This window comes from Eschrichtius robustus, chromosome 14 (genome assembly GCF_028021215.1).
Source record: "Eschrichtius robustus isolate mEscRob2 chromosome 14, mEscRob2.pri, whole genome shotgun sequence".
Classification (NCBI taxonomy): Eukaryota; Metazoa; Chordata; class Mammalia; order Artiodactyla; family Eschrichtiidae; genus Eschrichtius; species Eschrichtius robustus.
The window spans coordinates 7,848,967-7,871,651 of NC_090837.1; the positions used below are offsets into that span (position 1 = coordinate 7,848,967).

At 45.7% G+C, this 22,685-nt stretch overlaps 3 protein-coding genes across 4 annotated transcripts; 2 read left to right on the plus strand and 1 right to left on the minus strand.

Moving 5' to 3' along the window:
• Positions 1–1,886: 1,886 nt before the first annotated feature.
• Positions 1,887–2,024, plus strand: LOC137776284 (uncharacterized). Its single transcript, XM_068562576.1, has one exon. It carries the CDS (start codon positions 1,890–1,892, stop codon positions 2,022–2,024), a length of 135 nt encoding a protein of 44 aa, XP_068418677.1. The 5' UTR covers positions 1,887–1,889.
• Positions 2,025–2,430: 406 nt separating this feature from the next.
• DIABLO (diablo IAP-binding mitochondrial protein) lies at positions 2,431–18,478 on the plus strand. 2 transcript variants are annotated; one of them, XM_068563309.1, is made up of 6 exons: positions 2,431–2,518; positions 3,373–3,499; positions 6,868–6,999; positions 8,779–8,889; positions 9,076–9,172; positions 17,890–18,478. In XM_068563309.1, exons 1-6 carry the CDS (start codon positions 2,469–2,471, stop codon positions 18,084–18,086), a joined length of 714 nt encoding a protein of 237 aa, XP_068419410.1. In that variant the 5' UTR covers positions 2,431–2,468; the 3' UTR covers positions 18,087–18,478. The 2 variants fall into 2 exon arrangements, with proteins under 2 accessions (XP_068419410.1, XP_068419411.1); XM_068563310.1 differs by having other exon boundaries at positions 8,845–8,889.
• A 488-nt stretch (positions 18,479–18,966) lies between these two features.
• Positions 18,967–20,353, minus strand: B3GNT4 (UDP-GlcNAc:betaGal beta-1,3-N-acetylglucosaminyltransferase 4). Its single transcript, XM_068563354.1, has 2 exons — positions 20,328–20,353; positions 18,967–20,159 (listed from the first exon to the last, which is right to left on the minus strand). Exon 2 carries the CDS (start codon positions 20,149–20,151, stop codon positions 19,078–19,080), a length of 1,074 nt encoding a protein of 357 aa, XP_068419455.1. The 5' UTR covers positions 20,152–20,159; positions 20,328–20,353; the 3' UTR covers positions 18,967–19,077.
• Between the last annotated feature and the right edge of the window lie 2,332 nt (positions 20,354–22,685).

Genomic DNA, 22,685 nt, shown 5'->3' on the forward strand with positions numbered 1-22,685 from the left:
CTTCCTGCGCAGCTTGATAATATTCTGCTCCTGTTTTCAGCCCAGCTGCGGCGGGGCAATGATTTGATAATAGGAGATCCTGATCAAATTAGAGAGCCATTTGCTTCTGGATGATGATGTTGATAAAAGGGTTGATGTCCACACTGCCTGCTTTTTTTTTTAAAGGTCAAAACATATTCTTACTACAAACTACTACAAAAAGCAGAAGAATCAGAAGCAGCATAAAGTTTGTGCTTTCTTTTCCCTTCATTGTTACATCTGGGAAAGGGTCTGTTCTTTATTGGCTGAAATCCTGACTGGTTCTTTTTGCCTCGCATTTGGAGGAGTTGAAATTGGAAGTGGGCACATTGGGAAGGTGACTGTATAATGAGTCTCTAACCTGCTAAACTCTGTGAATTAGAATCAAGCACTTGGGAGCTTTTGGTTCTCTGAGCTGGTTCTCACACACACACACACACACACACACACACACACAAATGCTCGAACTTGCATATGTTTTAAGACAACAGCTTTTGCTTTAGCGGGGCAGTCATGAGTGTTGTATGTACGGTGGTTCTTCTTGTCTGAGACTCAGGAGTAGGATGGGACTGCTCTCCGTGGGAGTCTGTTAGGATTTGGACTGTATCCACCTGCAGTGTTTAGAAAAGCCAGACAAGAGGCATGAAATCCCCCCTAGTGTGCCACTTGCTCAGCCCATCTAAGTCAGGAGCTTTGCAGGCAAGTTCAGAGCTCTGTGGGCCGTCGTGGTGACATAGGCAGAGGGCGGGCAGGGTTGCCAGCGCCCCGCCTGGTCTGGGATCGCCTGTGCGCAGCTCTGTGAGAGCTCAGGGACCACGTGAAGATTGTGATTGGTCTCTAGACCACACCTAGCTGGTGAGTGCAGCTGCTGCCTGAAAATCCCTCAGCTCTGCTGACATCCCTGGAGTGCATGCAAGCCTACCTTTGGACACCAGACCGGAGAGGGACCGTGGAGCTGCTGCGGTGGACGAGTCGTGGAAACTTTCCTGAGTGAGTGAAATGGGGAGAAAGGGAAGCTGGTGGCTGGCACTGAGGGACGTTGCTGGGCAGGGCAGCAGTGGAGGTAAAGAAGTGGTTTGTGATTGTTACTATATGATTCCATCTGTGGTGGAAGTTAGAGCGCTGGAGCAGATGCCAAGAGCACGATGGGGAAGGAGATTAGCCCAGAATCAAATTGATACCCACCTCTTGGCACTCCTGCTATCCTGGCTGGCCAGAAGGGCAAGCATGCCTGGCCACAAAGTAGGGATCCTCAAACTCTTGTGTACTAATAAGCCTTGGGGCCAGAGGAATTGCAGAGGGGCTGCAGTGAGGGTCTGCTGTTTTCCCCCTACTCAAAAGGCTCTTTCTTCTCTTCCCCTCCCAAGTAGCGCTGACAGCCGGGGCTGCAGCTTGAATGATGGCAAAAGAAAGCTTTACTTCACCAGCCCATTAGCAGCACTCACAACATTAAAAATGAAGGAGGTGGATGGGAGGAGAGGGCTGGGGATGAAGACCAGTGCAGCAAAGGGGTCTGGGAACCGCCAGGCTTCTCTCTTCTCTGAGCCCAGATCCAGATCGGGAGCCGAAGAATGAGGGGAACTTTCGGTTTAAAAGAATTCTGTAGTGTCAATGCAGAGTGTCCAGGTTGTTGTTAATGGAGAAAATCAGCACTTTGGGCTTCCTTAGCCTTAGGAAAGTATGTTCACTCTGTAGAGGGCCGGGACCTAGTCTAGCCCCCTGTGTCCACGCTGCCTATAACAGTGCCTGGCTCAGCAGCGCTTGCTCAGGGTCCAGCGGAGGTTGGTCAAGGGAGGGAACCGTCCTCTTTGCGTGCTCAGGCTCTCCCGGGTGCCCTGCTCCGCAGGTCCTCGGGCCTCCCGCGCAGGGCGATGCCGGCCTCGACCACCATCCACGTGCTGCAGCTGCTGCGGGAGCTGCTGGCCTTCGTGCTCCTCAGCTACACGGTGCTCATCGGGGCGCTGCTGCTGGCCGGCTGGACCACCTATTTCATGGTGCTGAAGTGACAGCGCCGCTGGCCCGGCTCCCCGCCCCTCCCGCCTCCCGCCCCGCCCCTGCCCCAGCAGCAGCCTGCCCAGCAGAGCGCTGCTCCGCCTCCGACTTCTGTCCTGACGGACCCGCACGGCCAGCTAACGAGAACACTCTCCCGAGGTGAAGGGCCCCAGTCCAAGCACCCGCCACGACGGCCGACTTGGCTCCGCCCGCTCCGCGTCCTCACACGGCCCGCCTCGCCCCACGCGGAAGCTCCGGCAGTTGGGTGTCCGGCCAGGCCGTTATAGCCGTTACCCTCAGCCCCGCCCCCTCTCTCCCCGTCTGTCCAATCCCGGCTGCGCCCTCGGGCGGGGGCGTGGTCATGTGAAGCGGCCCTCTCAAGTGGGGGCCGTGCCCCGCCCCCGCTCACGAAGGGGCGTCACTTCCGGCGTGTGCGCGTGGGGTCCGTCCGACGCGAAATGGCGGCTCTACGGAGTTGGCTGTCGCGGAGCGTAGCCTCCTTCTTCAGGTAGGGCTGAGGCCGTGTAGGAGGTCAGGGTCGGACAGAGGGAGGGGACGCTGAGAGCGCCGCACCCGGGCCGCAGCCCCGGCCTTGCGGGCGCGCGCTTCCCTTCTCGGCCCTCGAGAGGGTCACGGCGTCCCGCCCCTCTCGGAGGTCTGAGGACGTCCCGCCTCTGCCTCGGGCCAGAGGCCTCCCGCCTCCTCGGCCAAGCCCGGGGTTCGTGTCTCACTGACGGCTTTTCCGTTTTCCCACCTGCCGAAAGCGCGTTCCCCCATCCTCGGGCTGTCTTTTGGGGGGCGCTCGGCCTGCCCGCGAAGTGACTCTCGTTGGCCCATTGAAGTCACTGGGGAGAGTAGGGGGAGAGGCCCGGGCAGGCGGCGGGTTCCCGGAAGAGGTTTTCCGTGAGGGCGGAGGAGCCCCAGGAACTTGCCGGTCTCCCCGCGGGCCCTGCTCCCTAGGCCTCTTGACGCCTGCGGGCTCCAGGGGACCATCAGAGCCCTTGCAGCCTAGGCCAGAGGGCCAGCGCTAAATCCTGCCTGCAGAAGCGTTTTATTTTGGCCGGAGTTTTTTAAAAGCTTTGAGACCACCTCTTAAACGTCCACACCTGGTAACTCTTAAACTGCGGCACCGTCGGCCCGCATTCCCGCGCGTGGAGCCAAGTAGCGGTTTCTTCGCGCCCGGGCCTTTCCGGTCCACCCCGCTCCCCACAGAGCCCTGTCGTGTGGAAGGCCACCCTGCGTCGTCATTTGGGTTCCAGCGTGGCCCGAGTTTGAGTCTCCAGCCCCTGCAAATATCAGTAAATTGAAGAGGCTGTTACAGGTTGGTGGTTGTGCCTTACTAAATTTGACTTCTGTTTCCAGGTACAAACAGCGTGTGCCAGTCGTGGCTAACTGTGAGAAGCGCTGTTTCTCGGAATTGATAAGACCATGGCACAAAGCTGTGGCTGCTGGATTTGGGGTAGCCCTGTGTGCAGTTCCTATTGCACAGGTGAAGTACTGTCCTGTCACTCCGTGTTGTTTGTCTTTGTGTGCTGTGTCCTCTTGAAGTCTCAGGTGGGCAGTGAAGCATCTGACAAGCTTTCATGGTTTTACCCCGCGCTCCTCCCCACCCGCATGTGATGGTATACTTTCTAGTGTGTCGGCATCTTCTTTTCAGAGCTGCGCAAATATAGTAATATTTCCATTTTAATCGTATTATTTGGTAGGAACGCTATGTCAAGTTGGTCAGATTGTATGAAGAGGGAAGAAAGAAAAGAACATATTACAGTATCAACAAAATAGTCTTGCATTCAACAAAAATTTACTGGGCAACTTTTATGTGCCATACACACTGAGACCGTACGAGCAAATCAAACGAAGTTTCTGCTTTCATAAAGCTTACATTCTGGAGAGAAGGAAGAGGAGAAAGTGGAATGAGAGGGGGAGAGAGAGAGAGAGAGAAATAGATGAGCTCAGCTCACAGAGTTAGCTCAGGACCAGATGTGCTTCGACTTCTGTACTTTGTGGGCCATTGTAGAGCTTTGGATTTTATTATGGAAAAGAAGCCACAGAGGGTTTTAACATAAGATTATTATGATGTGACATAAGTTTTTAAAGGTTGCTGTGTGGAACTAAAAAGACCAGCAGGGGTCCAGGCATGAGATGATCGCGGGCTTGGATCAGGTGGGGGGAAGCCGGCTGAATGTGATCAGCTGGAGTTGCTGATGGGTTAGGTGTGAAGTATGTAACTTCGATTCCAATGCTTTTAAAAGGCCTAAGCAACTGAAAGAATGGTGTTGCCATATACTGGATGGAGAGGAATGGGTTTTGGGAGGAAGAAACCAAGAGTTCAGTTTTGGAAATGACATCTAGGTGGAGTTGTCAAGTAGACAGTGATATGAAAGTGGTACCTTATTAAAAAATTGTTGGTTATATGCTTTATCGGGAGACCTAAATAAGAAATCGGCAAACCCCATTTTGGCAAAACATTCCTGATACTTAAATGTGTGTTTATCATAGCAACAAGATTAATTCCATCTATCACAAGTATTTTCAGCATCTTCTGAGGCTCACTCATGAGCCTTTCCCTTTTTGTGCTCACTTCAGCCCTCATCTCTGTGTACTAATGACCCTTTAACCCTAAAATCCTTACTTGGACACCAAGCCATTTTCAGTCATTGTTAGGACAGCCTTTTCTTTCTTCCTCCAAAAGATTTTTTGTGTGTTTATCCTTTTTTTTTTTTTTTTTAATGTTTACCTATTTTATTTATTTGTTTGGTTGCACTGGGTCTTATTTGCGGCTCCCCAGCTCCTTAGCTGCAGCATGTGCACTCGTAGTTGCGGCACGCATGTGGGATCTAGTTCCCTGACCAGAGATAGAACCCGGGCCCACTGCATTGGGAGCGCGGAGTCTTAACCACTGTGCCACCAGAGAAGTCCCCTGTGTTTGTCCTTTCTAGTTCGTATACTATTCTTAAGCCCTAGTTACCTCAGTTCTAGGCCACATGCCAGGAGCCTCTGGTTGACAGGAGCCTCTAGTCGTTCTCTTGCAGGAACAGCAATGCCACTTCCGTTCTTCAGAGCCTGCAGTGGCTCCCCATAATGTGTTACAGAACTAAAATCCAGCAAACTCTCCTCGCACTCCAGTGCCCTAGCCAGTCTCATCTCCCTTGTGCCATCCACTCCAACCAGGCTAGATTCCCGACATCCCCTGCATACATCATATGTGTTCTTTTCCTCATTGTTTCTTCTCACCCAGGACGCATGTCCATTCTAATCCTAGTTGTCTTGAGACCCAAATCCCACCTCTTTTTAAAGCCTTTCCTAGTTCCTGGCCAACAATGATTTCCCTCTCTGACCACTTACATTGTCTATTTTGATATTTGATGATAATCTGTTTGACTCCCCTGAGTCAGCAGAGCATAATGGAAACTTTGGAGTGAGATTTGGTTTGAGGTCTACATGTGTACTTTTGGGGAGAGTTACATAACTATTCTGAGCTTCCGTTTCCTCATTAAAAGAGAAGTGCTAATACCTAGACTGTTGTGAGGAACAAGTAAACGTGCATTGTAAAATGGAGAGCATTATGAAGACACAAATTATCAGAATAGGTCAAAATTAGCTTCTCATGAGCAGAGATGATATCATTCTTTCCATCATTCTTTCCTTTCTAGCCCCTCAGTGCGAGGTAACATAATGCTTACTTAGTTGATTGAATGAAATATAAATATGATAAAATCCATGATTTGTTTGTGTATCAGAGATATTTCTTTTTTTTTTAAATTAATTTATTTATTTATTTTTGACTGTGTTGGGTTTTCGTTTCTGTGCAAGGGCTTTCTCTAGTTGTGGCAAGCGCGGGCCACTCTTCATCGCGGTGCGCGGGCCTCTCACTGTCGCAGCCTCTCTTGTTGCGGAGCAGAGGCTCAGTAGTTGTGGCTCACGGGCCTAGTTGCTCCGCGGCACGTGGGATCTTCCCAGACTAGGGCTCGAACCCGTGTCCCCTGCATTGGCAGGCAGACTCTCAACCACTGCGCCACCAGGGAAGCCCCAGAGATATTTCTTGATTGCTGCTTTCAACAGGTAGTGATCCAGTGTGCTTATACTTTAAATAGCAAAACGACAACAGATGATAGAGGGATTGGTTTGTTAGTGCTGATACAATAAATCCTCTGCTATGGGAGAAAAAGGGAGAGTTAGGGATGACTTGTCATCATAGTTGCCAGTATTTAATCAAGGTGGCCACCACATTCCCTTAACTCGTCAGATAGTTATACTGCCCTTTTTTTTTTTTTTTTTTTTTTAAACATAACAGCTGAGGTCAGAGGGAAGCGTCTCCTCTCCCCCACATCAAGACTGTACAGCTCATTCTGCAGATTTGCCCTCTCCACCATTTACTTTCTTAGACTCAGCTTAATCCTTATCAACTCTATGAAGCCTTTTCTAAGTTATTCTCATTCAACGTAGAAGTGATTGCTGTCTTACGTGTGCCCCTCCAGACTTCTTCCACAGCTCCCATGGTACTTGATTGCATTAATTTTCTAGTTTATCTTTATATCCCAAGCATCTAGCACTGTGGTAATGAATGAATCATAACTTCATGAAATTTGTTGATGATAAATACTAGCCTTTTATTTGATAAAAAGAAATACTTTGCTTTTTGGAGCAGAGAATAAGCAACAAAAGTAGGTAGAAAGCATATTCTAGAATTATTTTCATATGTTGTCTTCAATAGCGAAAATAAAGCTTAAAAAGAAAAAGTTAACACAGAAGCATCGTAGTGCAGTTGCAGTGTGAGAATTACATTTTTCACGTGGCTGTCTATGGTCTCAGCTGGAGCTTTAGGTTCAAAATTGACTAAAAATGTTTGTGTTTCAGAAACCGGAGCCTCATTCTCTTAGTAATGATGCATTAACAAGGAGGGCTGTGTCTTTGGTAACAGATAGCACCTCTACCTTTCTCTCTCAGACCACATATGCATTGATTGAAGCAATCACTGAATATACTAAGGTAAGTGTCCTCTTGTTAATAAGTCTTGGTCATCTAAGTCAATGGTTAGCAAACTATGGCTCACAGATCAAATCGGGTCTGATGCCTGCGTTTGTAGTTTGATTGGTACACGGTCAGGCTCGTTTTTTTGTGTATTTTGTGTCTATGACTGCTTTCGTGAGTTGAACAGTTGCAAACAGAGACTGTAGGGCCACTCTCTGGCCCTTTACAAAAAAAAGTGGGCTGAGTCCTGATCTAAATTACTGGTTTTTAGACTTTCTCCAGGAACCCTTTTTATTATTCATTTTATTTTATTTAAAAAAAATTTTTAATTGAAGTATAGTTGATTTACAATGTTGTGTTAATTTCTACTGTACAGCAAAGTGATTCAGTTACACGTATGTTCTTCTTCATATTCTTTTCCATTATGGTTTATCACAGGATATTGAATATAGTTCCCTGTGCTATACAGTAGGACCTTGTTGTTTATCCATTCTCTACATAATAGTTTGCATCTGCTAATCTCAAACTCCCAATCCATCTTTCCCTCACCTCCCTCCCCCTCAGCATCCACAAGTCTGTTCTCTGTATCTGCGAGTCTGTTTCTGTTTTGTAAGTTCATTTGTAGCATTATTTTAGATTCCACATACAAGTGATATCATATGATTTGTCTTTCTCTTTCTGGGTTACTTCACTTAGTATGATCATCCATGTTGCTGCAAATGGCATTATTCCATTTTTTAAAAATAATTAGTTATTTATTTATTTATTTTGGGCTGAGTTGGGTCTTTGTGGCTGTGCATGGGCTTTCTCTAGTTGTGGCGAGTGGGGGCTACTCTTCATTGCGGTGTATGGGCTTCTCCTTGTGGTGGCTTCTCTTGTTGCAGAGCACAGGCTCTAAGCGTGCGAGCTTCAGTAGTTGTGGCTCACGGGCTCTAGGGCGCAGACTCAGTAGTTGTGGCGCACGGGCTTTGTTGCTCCGCGGCATGTGGGATCTTCCCAGACCAGGGCTTGAACCTGTGTCCCCTGCGTTGGCAGGCAGATTGTTAACCACTGTGCCACCAGGGAAGCCCCTGTTCCATTCTTTTTTATGGCTGAGTAATATTCCATTGTATATATGTACCACATCTTTATCCATTCATCTGTCAGTGAACATTTAGGTTGCTTCCATATCTTGGCTACTGTAAATAGTGCTGCTATGAACATAGGGGTGTGTGTATCTTTTTGAATTAGAGTTTTGCTTTATCCTCATTTAATGTAGGGCCCCTGCAGGTGGGACACTCGCCCTCTGGGACGGGGCTGTGGTCGGCCTCACTGTCCAGGAACGCTTTTTAAAAGAAAAATCTTAAATATAGCAGCCCAGTATATAAGACAAGGGGACCACACTGATCTGGTTCAGTTGGGGGTACCAGGGGCTTCTGGGTGAGGACAGTTTGAAAACCACTGATCTGCGCTAATAGAGAGTATATGGATAATCAGAATCATTTTTAAAAGTCTCATTTATATGTTTCTTTACCTTCATTTTCCAGCAGCTTTATTCCCAGATTTCTGAGTTTTCCATCTGCATTACGTTCTTTTTGTATGTCTAAATTGCTAACAAGCTTTTAAAACACAAAAGTTGACAAGTAGAGATACTGATGGCTTAGGATAATGCCTCTGCTTCATACAATAGTGCAGGTTCAGTGAGGCAGAAGGACTGAAGAGCCAGTTTGCTGCAATGGGACTTCATCACCTTGAGGTCTAAGTCTCACTAACCCTAATACGTCTCACTTATTTTACTCATTTATTCTATATTTGTAGGCTGTTTATATCTTAATTTCTCTGTACCGACAATACACAAGTTTACTTGGGAAAATGAATTCACAGGAGGAAGATGAAGTGTGGCAGGTGATCATAGGAGCCAGAGTTGAGGTGAGCAAAAAGTTACTTGGCGTTTCTTTATTAGTGCTCCTACCTCATTGTGGTTATCTAAATGATTGAATGAAGGTGTTTTACCAGTAGCTGTTCTCTCAGTCTGCTATTGAGTAAGTCCATTTAAATGTGCTTAATGACGTAATGCAGAGTCATGGTGTCTGAAGTGCTTTGTTTAATTTATAGATGACTTCAAAACAGCAAGAGTACTTGAAGTTGGAAACCACCTGGATGACTGCAGTTAGTCTTTCAGAGATGGCAGCAGAAGCTGCATACCAAACTGGTAGGTTAAAGTTCTTACTGTGGAGGTGCTGTTTGAGTTTTCAGCTAGCTGAAAAGTGAGGGACTATTGTGGCTATAATTTTGTGGGAAAATGTTCCCATTTCCAATATATTAACCAATATTTCATCTGCACAAAGGAAAAATTAATGCCCTTGTAGACCAGACCCATAGAAAGCTAGATAGTTAATATCTAGAAAATGAGAAATGATAAAACTACTGTCAGCTGGAAATTTTGATTGCTTCCAAATAGTTTTTGAACATTTTATTTTTTAATAGCCTGGATAATTTATGAATAACTAGTATCTATATTTCAGGCTTTGTGGTAAACATTTTATAGACATTTAACCCCCATAGTTCCTTTAAAGTAGGAGTTACTATCAATCATCATTCCCACTTTATAGATGAAGAAACTGGCAGATAGAGGGGGTTAAGTAATTCACCCAGCATGCTGTGGTACACAGTAAGTAAGCAGCCCAACTGGGATTCAGTGAGGTAGGTCAAATTCTAAAGCCTTTGCCCCTGGTAGCCAGGGCTTCATCCTCTGTGCCTTGGTGCCTGAGTATAGAAAATGCAGTTATTCATTCACCAGGCGTTTTTAAACCATCACTATCCATCCAGTGGGCTTGAGCTGAATGGTTTTTCTAATTAAATGTATTTGAGGGAACCCCTCATTTGACATCTTACCTGGTTGGGCCCAAACTATGTCACCACAGAAATTCTTATTAGGAAACTGGTTTGTTAAAGTGCTTTTGTTTTCTGAAATCTTAACGATATGAAAGATTTTTTAAGTAAAAACAAAAAATTCTTCGTTCCTAATGCCCGAGGAATAAGAGATTCTGAAAACAGGATTGGAATGAAGAGCAAAACAACAGACATGTGAAAGTAGCATTTTAGTAGTGGCGCACCAGAGGTGGGAGCAGGGTTTCCAGGTGCAGTGAACAGGGAGGTTTGCTGAGGGTTCTACAGCAGGAACAGTCCCAGGCAGCCCTCACCACTCACTAGGCTTAGATCTAGCAGGAGAAAAGAGGGAGAGTAATTTATAAGCATTATCTGAAAAAAGGCATTTTCCCAGAACTGATTGAAAGGGCTCACAAAGGTTCTGAACAGAATTTAAAATATAAATATATCTCATGGGGTTAAAAAAACCAAACAAACATAAACGATACAAAGAAAAATCCTAAAAACTATAAGGAAAAAACAGAATTACTTACAAAAGAAGTATAATCAGACATTAATCTTCTTATCTGCAACCCTAGATGCAAGGTGACAAAAAATAACCATCCAAATATCTTTAAAATGTGAGAATAAAAGATGTTTTCAGACATAAAGACTCAGCTTACCAACTGCTTACGCCTCCTGGAAAACCTACTCTGTAAAGAAAAATTAGTTTAGAAAGAAGCAACTGAGATACAAAACTAATGAAGAAAATTTAGTAAAACTTGTCAAAAGCTCTGAATGTTCATTTTTTTTTTTTAATAAATTATTTATTTTTGGCTGTGTTGGGTCTTTGTTGCTGTGCATGGGCTTTCTCTAGTTGTGGGGGCTACTCTTTGTTGCGGTGCACGGGCTTCTCATTGCAGTGGCTTCTTCTCTCATGGAGCATGGGCTCTAGGCACACAGGCTTCAGTAGTTGTGGCGCACAGGGTTAGTTGCTCTGCAGCGCGCACGGGGTTAGTTGCTCTGCAGCATGTGGGATCTTCTTGGGCCAGGGACTGAACCGTGTCCCCTGCATTGGCAGGCAGATTCTCAACCACTGTGCCACCAGAGAAGCCCCCTGAGTGTTAAATTTTTAAGTAATCAATTTGGGGAAGAAGTGAAAGCATGCTAAGCTTTCTTGCTTGAGAAGAGAGAAAATGGCTTAACATAAGACATTGTTAAACACTTCAAAAAGAATTGGGGGGGAAAGGGAAAAGATAAAATTCAGTTAAGGCAGGAAAGGTTTAAGAATTAAAGCCTGTTAATTAGAAAATGCAAAGTAAAATAGAAGAACACATTCAAATATCAGTAATCACAATAACTAAGAATAAATTTATATATTAAATGATACTTTCTGAATGTATTAAAAAATAATAATTCTAGCTAAAACTGTTTAGAGGCACATCTAAAACAAAAACACATAGGAAGGTTTAGAATTTTAAGATAAACTGAACCATTACTAACAAAAAGAAATCTACCCCAAAAAAGGTGGCAGAGCAATGTCAGAATCAGAAGGGGGATTCAAGACAAAAAGCATTAAAGGGGACAGAACAGTTCATCAAGACATCAATCATGAAGTGTGTGCCTAATGAGGCAAAAACTGATAGATTTACAAGGAGAGATGGAGCTTTATACACATCTCAGGCTCACAGGTCAAGACCAAAACAAAACTATTAAGTGTTGGAACAGAATGATTTTTAAAAGCTTAACCAAATACATATACTGAATACAAAATCTTGCCCTCCCCCCCCCCCAAAAAATTCTCTTCAAATTCAAATAGTATACAGCATGTACAAAAATTGATTTTTATGCCAAGTGACAAAGACTCAGCAAATTACTTGATACCCCCCTTCCTCACCAAAAATCAAAATGGAAATTTAACTCGTACAACTCAATATCAAAAAAACCCCGATTTAAAAATGGAAAGAAGATCTGAATAGACATTTTCCAAAGACAACGTACAGATGGCCAATGGGTGCATGAAAAGATGCTCAGCATCGCTAATCATCAGAGAAATGCAAATCAAAACCACAGTGAGATATCACCTCACCTGTCAGAATGGCTATCATAAAAAGATCATAAATCACAAATGTCGGTGAGAATGTGGAGAAAAGGGAACCCTAGTACACTGTTGGTGGTAATGTAAAATGGTGCAGCCACTGTGATAAACAGTATGGAGATTTCTCAAAAAACTAAAAATAAACCCACACACCTATGGTCCACTAATCTATGACAAAGGAGGCAAGAATATACAATGGCGAGAAGACAGTCTCTTCAATAAGTTGTGCTGGGAAAACTGGACAGCTGCATGTGAAAGAATGAAATTAGAACACTCTCTAACACCATACACAAAAATAAACTCAAAATGGATTAAAGACCTAAATGTAAGGCCAGATACTATAAAACTCTTAGAGGAAAACATAGGCAGAACACTCTGACATAAATCACAGCAATATCTTTTTTGATCCACCTCCTAGAGTAATGAAAATAAAAATAAACAAATGAAACCTAATTAAAAGCTTTTGCACAGCAAAGGAAACCATAAACAAAACAAAAAGACAACCTATAGAATGGGAGAAAATATTTGCAAACGAAGTGCCCAACAGGGATTAATCTCCAAAATACACAAACAGTTCACGCAGCCCAGTAACAGAAAAACAACCCAATCAAAATATGGGCAGAAGATCTAAATAAACATTTTGCCAAAGAAGACATACACATGGCCAAGAAGCACATTAGAAGATGTCAGTATCACTAATTATTAGAGAAATGCAAATCAAAACTGCAATGAGGTGTCACCTCACACCGGTCAGAATGGCCATCAAAAAATCTACAAACAGTAAATGCTGGAAAGGGTATAGAGAAAAGGGAACCCTCCTACACTGTTGGTGGGAATGTAAATTGGTACAACCATTGTGGAGAACAGTATGGAGTTTCCTTAAAAAACTGAAAATAGAACTACCATATGATCCAGCAATCCTGCTCCTGGGCATATATCCAGAGAAAACCATAATTTGAAAAGATACATGCACCCCAGTGTTCACTACAGCACTATTTACAGTAGCCAAGATTCGGAAGCAACCTAAATGTCCATCTACAGAAGAGTGGAGAGAGAAGATGTGGTACATATATACAATGGAATATTACTCAGCCATAAAAAGAACAAAATAATGCCATTTGCAGCAACATGGGTGGACCTAGAGATAGTTATACTGAGTGAAGTAAGTCAGAGAAAGACAAATAATCATATGATATCGCTTACATGTGGAACCAAAAAAAAAAAAATGATACAAATAAACTTACTTACAAAACAGAAATAGAGTCACAGATGTAGAAAACAAACTTATGGTTACCAGGGGGAAAGGGTGGGGGGAGGGATAAATTGAGAGATTGGGATTGACATATATACACTACTATGTATAAAATAGATAACTAATAAGGACCTACTGTATAGCGCAGGGAACTCAATACTCTGTAATGACCTATATGGGAAAAGAATCTAAAAAAGAGTGGATATACGTATATGTATAACTGATTCACCTTACTGTACACCTAAAACTAACAAATCAACTATACTCCAATAAAAATTTTTTTTAAAAAGACAATGGTAAAAATAAACAAACTGAAAATAGTGGGAATTCCCTGGTGGTCCAGTGTTTAGGACTCTGCATTTTCATTGCCAAGGGCACAGGTTCAATCCCTGGTTGGGGAACTAAGATCCCACAAGCCGAGCAGCACAGCAAAAAAAAAAAAAGAAGAAAAAAAAAAAAAAATAGGGGCCTCCCTGGTGGCGCAGTGGTTGAGAATCTGCCTGCCAATGCAGGGGACACGGGTTCGAGCCCTGGTCCTGGAAGATCCCACATGCCGCGGAGCAACTAGGCCCGTGAGCCACAACTACTGAGCCTGCGCATCTGGAGCCTGTGCTCCGCAACAAGAGAGGCCGCGATAGTGAGAGGCCCGCGCACCGCGATGAAGAGTGGCCCCCACTTGCCACAACTGGAGAAAGCCCTCGCACAGAAACGAAGACCCAACACAGCCATAAATAAATAAATTAATTAATAAAAAAAAAAAAAAAAATAGAACCATCATATGATCCAGCAGTTCCTTTCCACTCCTGGGTATATCTCTGAAGAAAATGAAACTGTGAATTCGAAAAGATATGCACCCCAATGTTCATAGCAGCATTATTTACAATAGCCAAGATTTGGAAGCAACCTAAGTGTCCATCAACAGATGAATGGATAAAGATGTGGTGTATATATACAGTGGAATATTACTCAGCCATAAAAGAATGAAATTTTGCCATTTGCAACAACATGGATGGACTTGCAAGGTTTAGTCTTAGTAAAATAAGTCAGACACAAAGACAAATACTGTATGATATCACTTATATGTGGAATCTAAAAAATAAAACTAGTGAATATAACAAAACAGATAGATAAAGAGAACAAACTAGTGGTTACCAGTGGGGAGAGGATGAAGAGGTATAAACTACTATGTATAAAATAAATAAGCTGCAAGGATATATTGAACAGCACAGAAAACATAGCCAGTATTTTATAGTAACTATAAATGGACTAGAACCTTTAAAAATTGTGAATAACTATGTTGTACACCTAAAACTTATACACTATCGTAAATCAACTATACCTCAATAAAGAAAAATGGAAATTTAAAAGTATTTAGAACTGTCATAAGTCTTGTATATAGCAGACCCAGAGAGTTGTATACAAAGTAGCTCTTAAATAGAAATTGACCGTTATTTAAAGGCACATGTCATAAATAAAAAGAACAGCAGCCATAAGTGACAGGTAATGTTCACTGTACTAAGAAGAACTGAAAATTAATTAATTAAACTTTTAACCCAGTAAGTTAGAGAAAGCAAAATAAATTCAGACAATGTGGAATAAAATAAGAAGACTAAAAAGAAACAGGGACTTCTCTGGTGGTGCAGTGGTTAAGAATCCACCTGCCAATGCAGGGGACACGGGTTCGAGCCCTGGTCCGGGAAGATCCCGCATGCCGCAGAGCAACTAAGCCCGTGCACCACAACTACTGAGCCTGTGCTCTAGAGCCCGCAAGCCACAACTGCTGAGCCTGCGTGCCACAGCTACTGAAGCCCGCACGCCTAGAGCCCACGCTCCGCAACAAGAGAAGCCACTGCAGTGAGAAGCCCACGTACCACAATGAAGAGCAGCCCCCACTTGCCGCAACTAGAGAAAGCCTGTGTGCAGCAACGAAGACACAATGCAGCCAGAAATAAACAGTCAAAAAGGCAAACTCTGGTTCCTTGAAAAGAATTAAAAAATTAGGTTTGGCAAGTATAACTTTTTAGAGAGCAAGAGTAACATCAGAAGGAGCTATTATAGATATGGAGGGGTTTTTTAATCATACGAGAATATTATGATCTTTATGTAAATCCTAAGTTGGCCCAAGAAGTAAAGAATCCAAGTAAGATCAGTAACCACAAAAGTTGAAATAGTATTCACAAAGAATCTGTTCCCCCAAAGTAGACACTAAGCCCAGGCAGTTTTGTGGGAGAGTTTTATCAAATCTTCAAGAAACATAATTCCTGTGTTACAGAAAGTGTACCAAAAAATGATGACAAGCCTCCCAACTATTGTAATTGTCTAAAGCCAGCATAGGCCTGATCCCAAACTGGACTTGCCCAGCACCAGAACAAAAAGACTATAGTTCAGTATCACTTATGAATATAGATATAAATCAAATATAGCCATTTATCTTCAAAATAAAATGATAATTCAACATTAAAAAAACCTATCAAGAGAACATAGACAAAACATTCTCTGACATAAATCATAGCAATGTTTTCTTAGGTCAGTCTCCCAAGGCAATGGAAATAAAAACAAAAGTAAACAAATGGGACTTAAGCTTTTGCACAGAAAAGGAAACCATAAATAAAACGAAAAGACCGCCTACACAGTGGTAGAAAATATTTGCAAACAATGTAACTAAAAAGGGCTTAATTTCCAAAGTATATAAACAGCTCCTACAACTCAACGACAAAAAAGCAAACAACCCAATCGAAAAATGGGCAGAAGACTTAAGTAGACATTTCTCCAAAGAAGAAATACATATGGCCAATAGACACATGAAAACATGCTCAACATCGCTAATTATTAGAGAAATGTAAATCAAAACTACAATGAGGTACCACCTCACACCAGTCAGAATGGCCATCATTAAAAAGTCTACAAATAACAAATGCTGGAGAGGGTATGGAGAAGAGGGAACTCTCCTACACTGTTGGTGGGAATGTAAGTTGGTGCAGCCACTGTGGAAAACTGTATGGAGGTTCCTCAGAAAACTAAAAATAGAGTCGCCACATGATCCAGCAATCCCACTCCTGGGCATGTATCTGGACAAAACTATAATTCAAAAAATATATGCACCCCTATGTTCACAGCAGCACTATTCACAATAGCCAAGACATGGAAACGACTTAAATCTCCATTGGCAGATGAATGGATAAAGAAGATGTACATATTATACAATGGAATACTACTCAGCCATAAAAAAGAACGAAAGAATGCCATTTGCAGCAACATGGATGCAACTAGAGATTATCATACTAAGTGAAGTAAATCAGAAAGAGAAAGACAAATACCGTATGGTATCACTTATATGTGGAATCCAAAATACGACACAAATGAACCTATCTACGAAACAGAAACAAAATCAGGGACATAGAGAACAGACTGGTAGTTGCCGAGGGCATTAGGGGAGGGATGGAGTGGGAGGCTGGGGTTAGAAGATGTAAGCTTTTATATATAGGATGGATAAACAACAAGGTCCTACTGTATAGCACAAGGAACTCTATTCAATATCTTATGATAAACCATAATGGAAAAGAAAATTAAAAAAAGAATGCATATATATGTGTAACTGAATCCCTTTGCTGTGCAGCAGTAACTAACACAACATTGTGTATCAACTACATTTCAATAAAAGTAAAATTTTTTAAAAATCTACATATAGCAAAAAAACCCCCTATCAACATTTAATTCACTACTTGAGATTATCTACAGTAGATTATAGGAGAAAAGCCACTTGTGTAATCATATCAGTGTATGCCCCAGAAGCCTTCAGTAAAATGTAGTGCCCATTTCCGATCTAAATCTGAGTACAATTATAGAGAGAATGTTCCTAACATAATGGTTAAATAATCCTATTTCATAGTGAAATATGAGAAGCATTTCCATCAACGTAAGAAATAAAAGGATGCCTGCTATCCTCCACTACCTTTCTACAATGTACTAAAGGTTCTCGTTAATGCAGTAACATAGAAAAGAACTGCTTGAATGTTCTGTAGATGAATTAATAAATATGGATATCTATATGATGAAATACACTAGCAGCAGGTAAAATGATAGCGCTCAAAAACAAAATTGCAAAATATGTTCAATAAATACTGTTTGTGCCATTATGTAGATTTATAGTCATAAAATTTTTTTCTATGTATTCCATATGAATGTAGTAACTTTTTTAAAAAGATCCAGTCGGCTTTATTCAACAGTTCACGAATTGGACAGCAGCCCATCGAGTAAATAGATGAAATGTTACTTTATAGTAACATTTTAAAGGATGAGAAAGGTGCCCTTTAAACTTCTAAAAGATGTTATCTCTGAAGATTGGGTAGGGTGAGGAAAGAGATGTTTGACAATTTCATTAGTGATCTCTTCATTTGTCAAAAAGAAATGTATTACTTGTGCAGTTAAAAAAATTAACATCTTAAAACGTCTATACTAAGAGCTGAGTAGCTATAAAGATGATTGTGGGAATTGCATTTGATTATAACAATGGTGGCTGCTGACAGCTGGAGGAAAATGCCAGGGTTTTGACGACAAAGAGTAAAATGCAGACCTGGATGTGGAGGGTAGAGGGTTCTCTGCTTTGCAGGGAGGGCAGGGGAAGTGGCCCCAAGAAAGGCTCAGATGACAACCACAGAACCCCCAGGCTTTCCTTGTGTCCACTCAGCATAAGTGGCCCATCTTTTGGCAGGAGCGGACCAGGCATCTGTAACCGCCAGGAGTCATATCCAGCTGGTGAGATCACAGGTGCAGGAGGTGCGCCAGCTTTCCCAGAAAGCAGAAACCAAGTTGGCAGAAGCACAGACAGAAGAACTCCGACAGAAAACACAGGAGGAAGGGGATGAGAGGGCTGAGCCGGAGCAGGAGGCCTACCTGCGTGAGGATTGAGGGCCTGAGCTGCTGCCCACGTCTGCCCACTCGGCCTGGGGAAAGCAAGGGCAGACGCCATCCAGCCCCGGGTCAGCACAGCTTTCTCTGCACAGAGAGGCATGGCAGGCAGGTCCTGCCCTGGCCCATCAGACCAGAGGTCATTGTGAGCTGTGAGTGCCTGACCCCTATCTCCACGGTCTCAGGCTTCTACTGGACCTGGTTCTTAGCCCTGCAGCCTGCAGGGGACTGCACCCTGTTTAACATTTCACCCTGCTCAGCAAAGCTGCCCTCTCACCCATCGATCTTTTTACCTCCCACCCAGAGCATCTCACCAACCTGGCCAGACAGAAGGGGCTTCTCTGTCATGTCCACAAGTTCAGTAGCTATTAAACCTCAGTTTCCCATCTACATTTTCAAATATGATTATTTGCTCCCTCCATAGGGATGTGAGTTTTTTGGGGAAAGGGGAGCCTATGTGTTTGTAAGATTTCTTTTTGGTAAGTGTTTCTAATGCCTTCTGTGACCTGGTCCCATTGCCCTGTAAGGACAGCTCAGGCCAAGGAGCCAAAAGCCCAAAAGCCCAGGGACTGGTGCAGAGTGTTTACCTGGTGCTCTTAACAGGACTTACTCCAACACACACTTCTCATTTCCTTCTTTCCTTGGAGTTTCTCTGTTGTATCTAAAGGAGAATAATTTTTTTTTGCATTTAAAAAAGATGTTTGTGTGTGTCTTTTGGAGCCCTAGGCAGCCTCCCTCCTTCACCACCCCCTCTCCAGACTGGAAGAGCCCCAAGGGGCTCCAGGAGTCCCCCCATGGAGTGATGGCGCAGCATTTGCCCATTTAACACATACTGGTACAAGTCAGCCAGGTTTCAGTGTTTTAATCAGAGTTAGCAAGGTTTGGGAGGGGGTTACAAAAACAAAGTCAGCATTTCTTGTAGACCCATCAAGGGCCAAGTTTCAGGGTTCTCGATTTCTCATCATGATTGCAAAATTAACAGTCTACTCGCTCAACCCACCCCTCTAAGCTGGGACAAGGGGGCAGCTGCACACTTGAGCCCCTCATCTGTTACCAGTGCCCACATGGTCCACATCTCCAGGGGGCTGAGGCGGTGCACCAGAAGGAGCCCTCTGTACAGGCAGGGGTCCAGAGGGTCCAGGGGTCGCCGTATTCCAAATGTCTTGAAGCCAGCATGGTGCATGGGGCTCACCCCCAGCTTTTTCAGGCACATCCCCACAAAGACGTCATCAATGGGGAAGAGTTCAGCCTCTTCCACGGCTGCTTGGAGGTGCTGCACAGTGGCTCTGGACATGACATACCCTCCGCCCCCAGCATAGGGTGGGTAGTGGCGGGCCCTATACATGGAGGGTGGGATGAAATATTTGACCTTGGTGTTCCTGTTGGGCAGGGCCTGGCGGATGACATCTCCCACCAGTAGGTCCTGGGCTGGGTCCCAGCCATCCAGGAACTCCAGCACGTTGGGGACATGGACAAAGACATCGTCATCTCCCTTTAGCATGAAATGGGCCTGGGAACAGGCAGCTGCCACCCAGCGCTGCAAGTGCAGCTCCTTGAGTGTCAGGTTGAAAAAGTCCTCAGCAAAGTCCCACTGTAGGATATCATCAAACTCCCGACTCTCGTAGGCCAGCAGCTGGGCTGGGGGCGCAGATCCTGCCACCCCCAGGAGGAACACCAGCTTCAGCTGCCGGCCCTTAGCCCAGCTTCCTGCCCGGCCCCACGTGCTGCGGATGGCCGCCCGCCGCTCCACATGGCCAGGCTGTGACTTGATGGCCAGGAGCAGAAAGGTGTCCTCGGCACAGCCCGAAGGCTCCAGCAAGATGGAGAAGTTGCGGCAGTGGCGATAGGTCAAGAAGAGGCGGTGACGGTTAGGCAGGAACAGGGAGGCATTAGCCACCGTGTGGTTGGGCAGACACTGGCTGCGCCGGGGCCCTGGGGGAGCCCAGAAGGGCTGTCGGGCCGTGGGGCCCCCCGCTGGGTGGGCCTCCTTCTTCAGGAAGAACAGGCAGCTGAGCAGCAGCACAGCAAGGCTGTACAGGACCAGCCAGCCTACCCTGCGGAGCATGGCAGGGCCTGCAAGGAGAGAGCCGATGAGCGACTGAGCCCGGCCCTGGCCCGGCCTCCACCGCCCCGGTCCCAAGAGCAACCCGCGGCCCAGCAGCTAGGTCCTCTGATTATCTTCTTCAGCGTGTCCTCCGGCGCTTTCCAGAGTCCCTCTCCCAGAAGACAGACCAAACACACCTGCTATGCCAGCCCTCGCTTCCCTTCTGCTGTCATTAGGGGACTCTTGGGTCAACTTTTTCTCCAAAAGGACTTGCAGCCACTTTAAAACTGAGGCACCACAAGTGTTTTCAGCATTTCCCACGAAACTCAAGTACCTAATGAGCTTTAGTGAAAATGGCACAGCTTATTTCCAAAAAAAAAAAAAAAAAAACCAGTCTAGAGTGGTGGCAGGCCCTGTGTTTCATGTCTCAGAGATGACAGCCCCTGGCACTGCCCTTAGGGAGTTTGCTCCTCCAGGGAGAGGAAACCACTGCAGGGCAGCAGCAGGTGGCGGAAGCCACCACAGAACACACCCATTTAACACACACTGGTACAAGGTTTGGGAGGGGTACAACACATACTGGTACAAGGTTTGCCTGAAGTAGTTGGGGTTTCCTGGGAGTCGTTTAAATGGAGCTTTAGAAAAAAAACAAAAAACAACATGCACAGGAAGAGCATGAAAGCAAATAGGAAAGCCACAGACTTGTACTAGGATGGCTCCCCTGCGGCCACCCCTCACCAGTTCTACCGCTTACTGAGTTCTGGTTTTCTCTCAGCAAGTCTCCCAGCAATACAAAGAGAAAGCTGAGAAATGGTGACTTAGTACAGTAACCTGCCCAAGAGCCACAGTAGCCTGGCATCAGTCCCCTCCTCGTCACCTCCCCCTGCCGTGTCCTGGTCCAGCTGGCCATCACTTCGATCCGGTCTACCCGCATTAGCCTCATCCCGGGTGTCCCTGCCGCCGCTGCCACAAAAGCATCTCTTCTAGCTGCCAGGGATGCAGTGGCAGGCAAGATAGACAGGTCCCAGCCCTCACAAAGAGACCAAGAAACCAGTACGAACTTCAGGGAGTGCGGAGAAGAAATTAAAGCAGTGTGATGGAATAGAGTGACCGGAAAGGCTCTTTCAGCCCACGGTAGTTTAGAAAGCCCTCCCTGAAAAAGAACACTTGAGCAAGAACTGAACAAAGTAAGGGACCAAACCACATAAAGACCTGGGGTGGGGGGGAGAGTGGGGGAGTGGGCCGGGCAGAGGGAAGAGTTAAGTGCAGAGCTCCTGAAGCAGGACAGGAGGTGCGTAGCGTGGCTGGACCGGAAAGAACAAGGAGGAAAGTGTTAGGTGGTGAAGCGGGAGCAGTAGCCTGAGGAGGGTCACATGCAAGATCCATGGGGAAAGTTTGGGGAAAGAGCTTGGGTTTTATTGTAAGCACCACGGAGATACGTCGGAGGATTTAACAGAGGCAGTAAAAGAATTTACGTTGTTTGGAAGGTCACTACTGCTGCTGCTTAGATGTTGGATTGTGGAAGCGCAAAAGTGGTTAACAGGAGACCAGCTAGCAAACTGTTGCATTAGTCAGTAACCAGCCGCAGCTGAGACTAGGGTGGGGGCCGTGGAGCACATGAAAACCAGATGGATTTCAGGCGTGGAAAATGGATTTCAGGTGTGGGAGCTACGCCTGCTGTGGGTGAGGGCACCCGGGGAGGGGAAAGAGTTGGGGGCGGGTTGGTGGTGCCACTTACCGAGAAAGGCGCAAAGCCAGCTGTTTGGTTTTGACTTGTGCGTGTCAGAGGCCCAGGCTGAGGTGCTCTGTGGACCTGATTTCCCCTTTGTCCACAGCGCTCCCAATGCACCCCATCCCCCAAGCGCTTCACTGCGGGAACTAACCCGCAGCTCCCCACCGCAGTGGCGGCAGCCGTTCCTCTGCTCCCCACTCCACACACCTGCTTGTGAATCCCATTCAGTACCTGCTAAGCGTAAGCCTCCCTCCGCTCTCTGAGCCCCCAAGCCTGGTCCTTAACCGGCACGGGCTTCAGCGAGTGCACGCCCCCCTCCAAGTGGGTGCTGAGCCCTAAGGGTCTGCAATTGTTTCTGGGGCCCTCACAGGGCTCGGTGACCCATCACGCTTTGATGAGGGAAAGGGTCAAGGGCTGGTTCATTCTCTCCACACGACAGCCTCTAAAGGGCTCTTGTGGAGGCGCGAAGGCCCGTGGGGTCGCCAGAGCAAGGACCAGAGCCCCGCGGGGGACACCCCTCCGGGCCTGAGCACAGCGAGCGGCGCTGCCCGTCGGGGAGTCCGGAGCAAGCGCCGCAGGCTGCCCCGTCCACAACCCGCGGCTCCGGCCATTCTCGCCCCAGCGGGGCGAACAGAAGCCGACAGGCAGCAGGAGGCCACCTGGCCCCGACGGTCCACCGCAGGCGGGAGGCCGCTCCCGCGGGGCAGTGCGACCGCGACCCCGCTTTTGTCAAGTCGACTCCTCCCGCCGGGGGCTCGGCGCCCCTCCGCTCACAGTGGGACAGCCCCCTCCCAGCAGCGGGGCTCCAGGCGCCCCAGGCCAA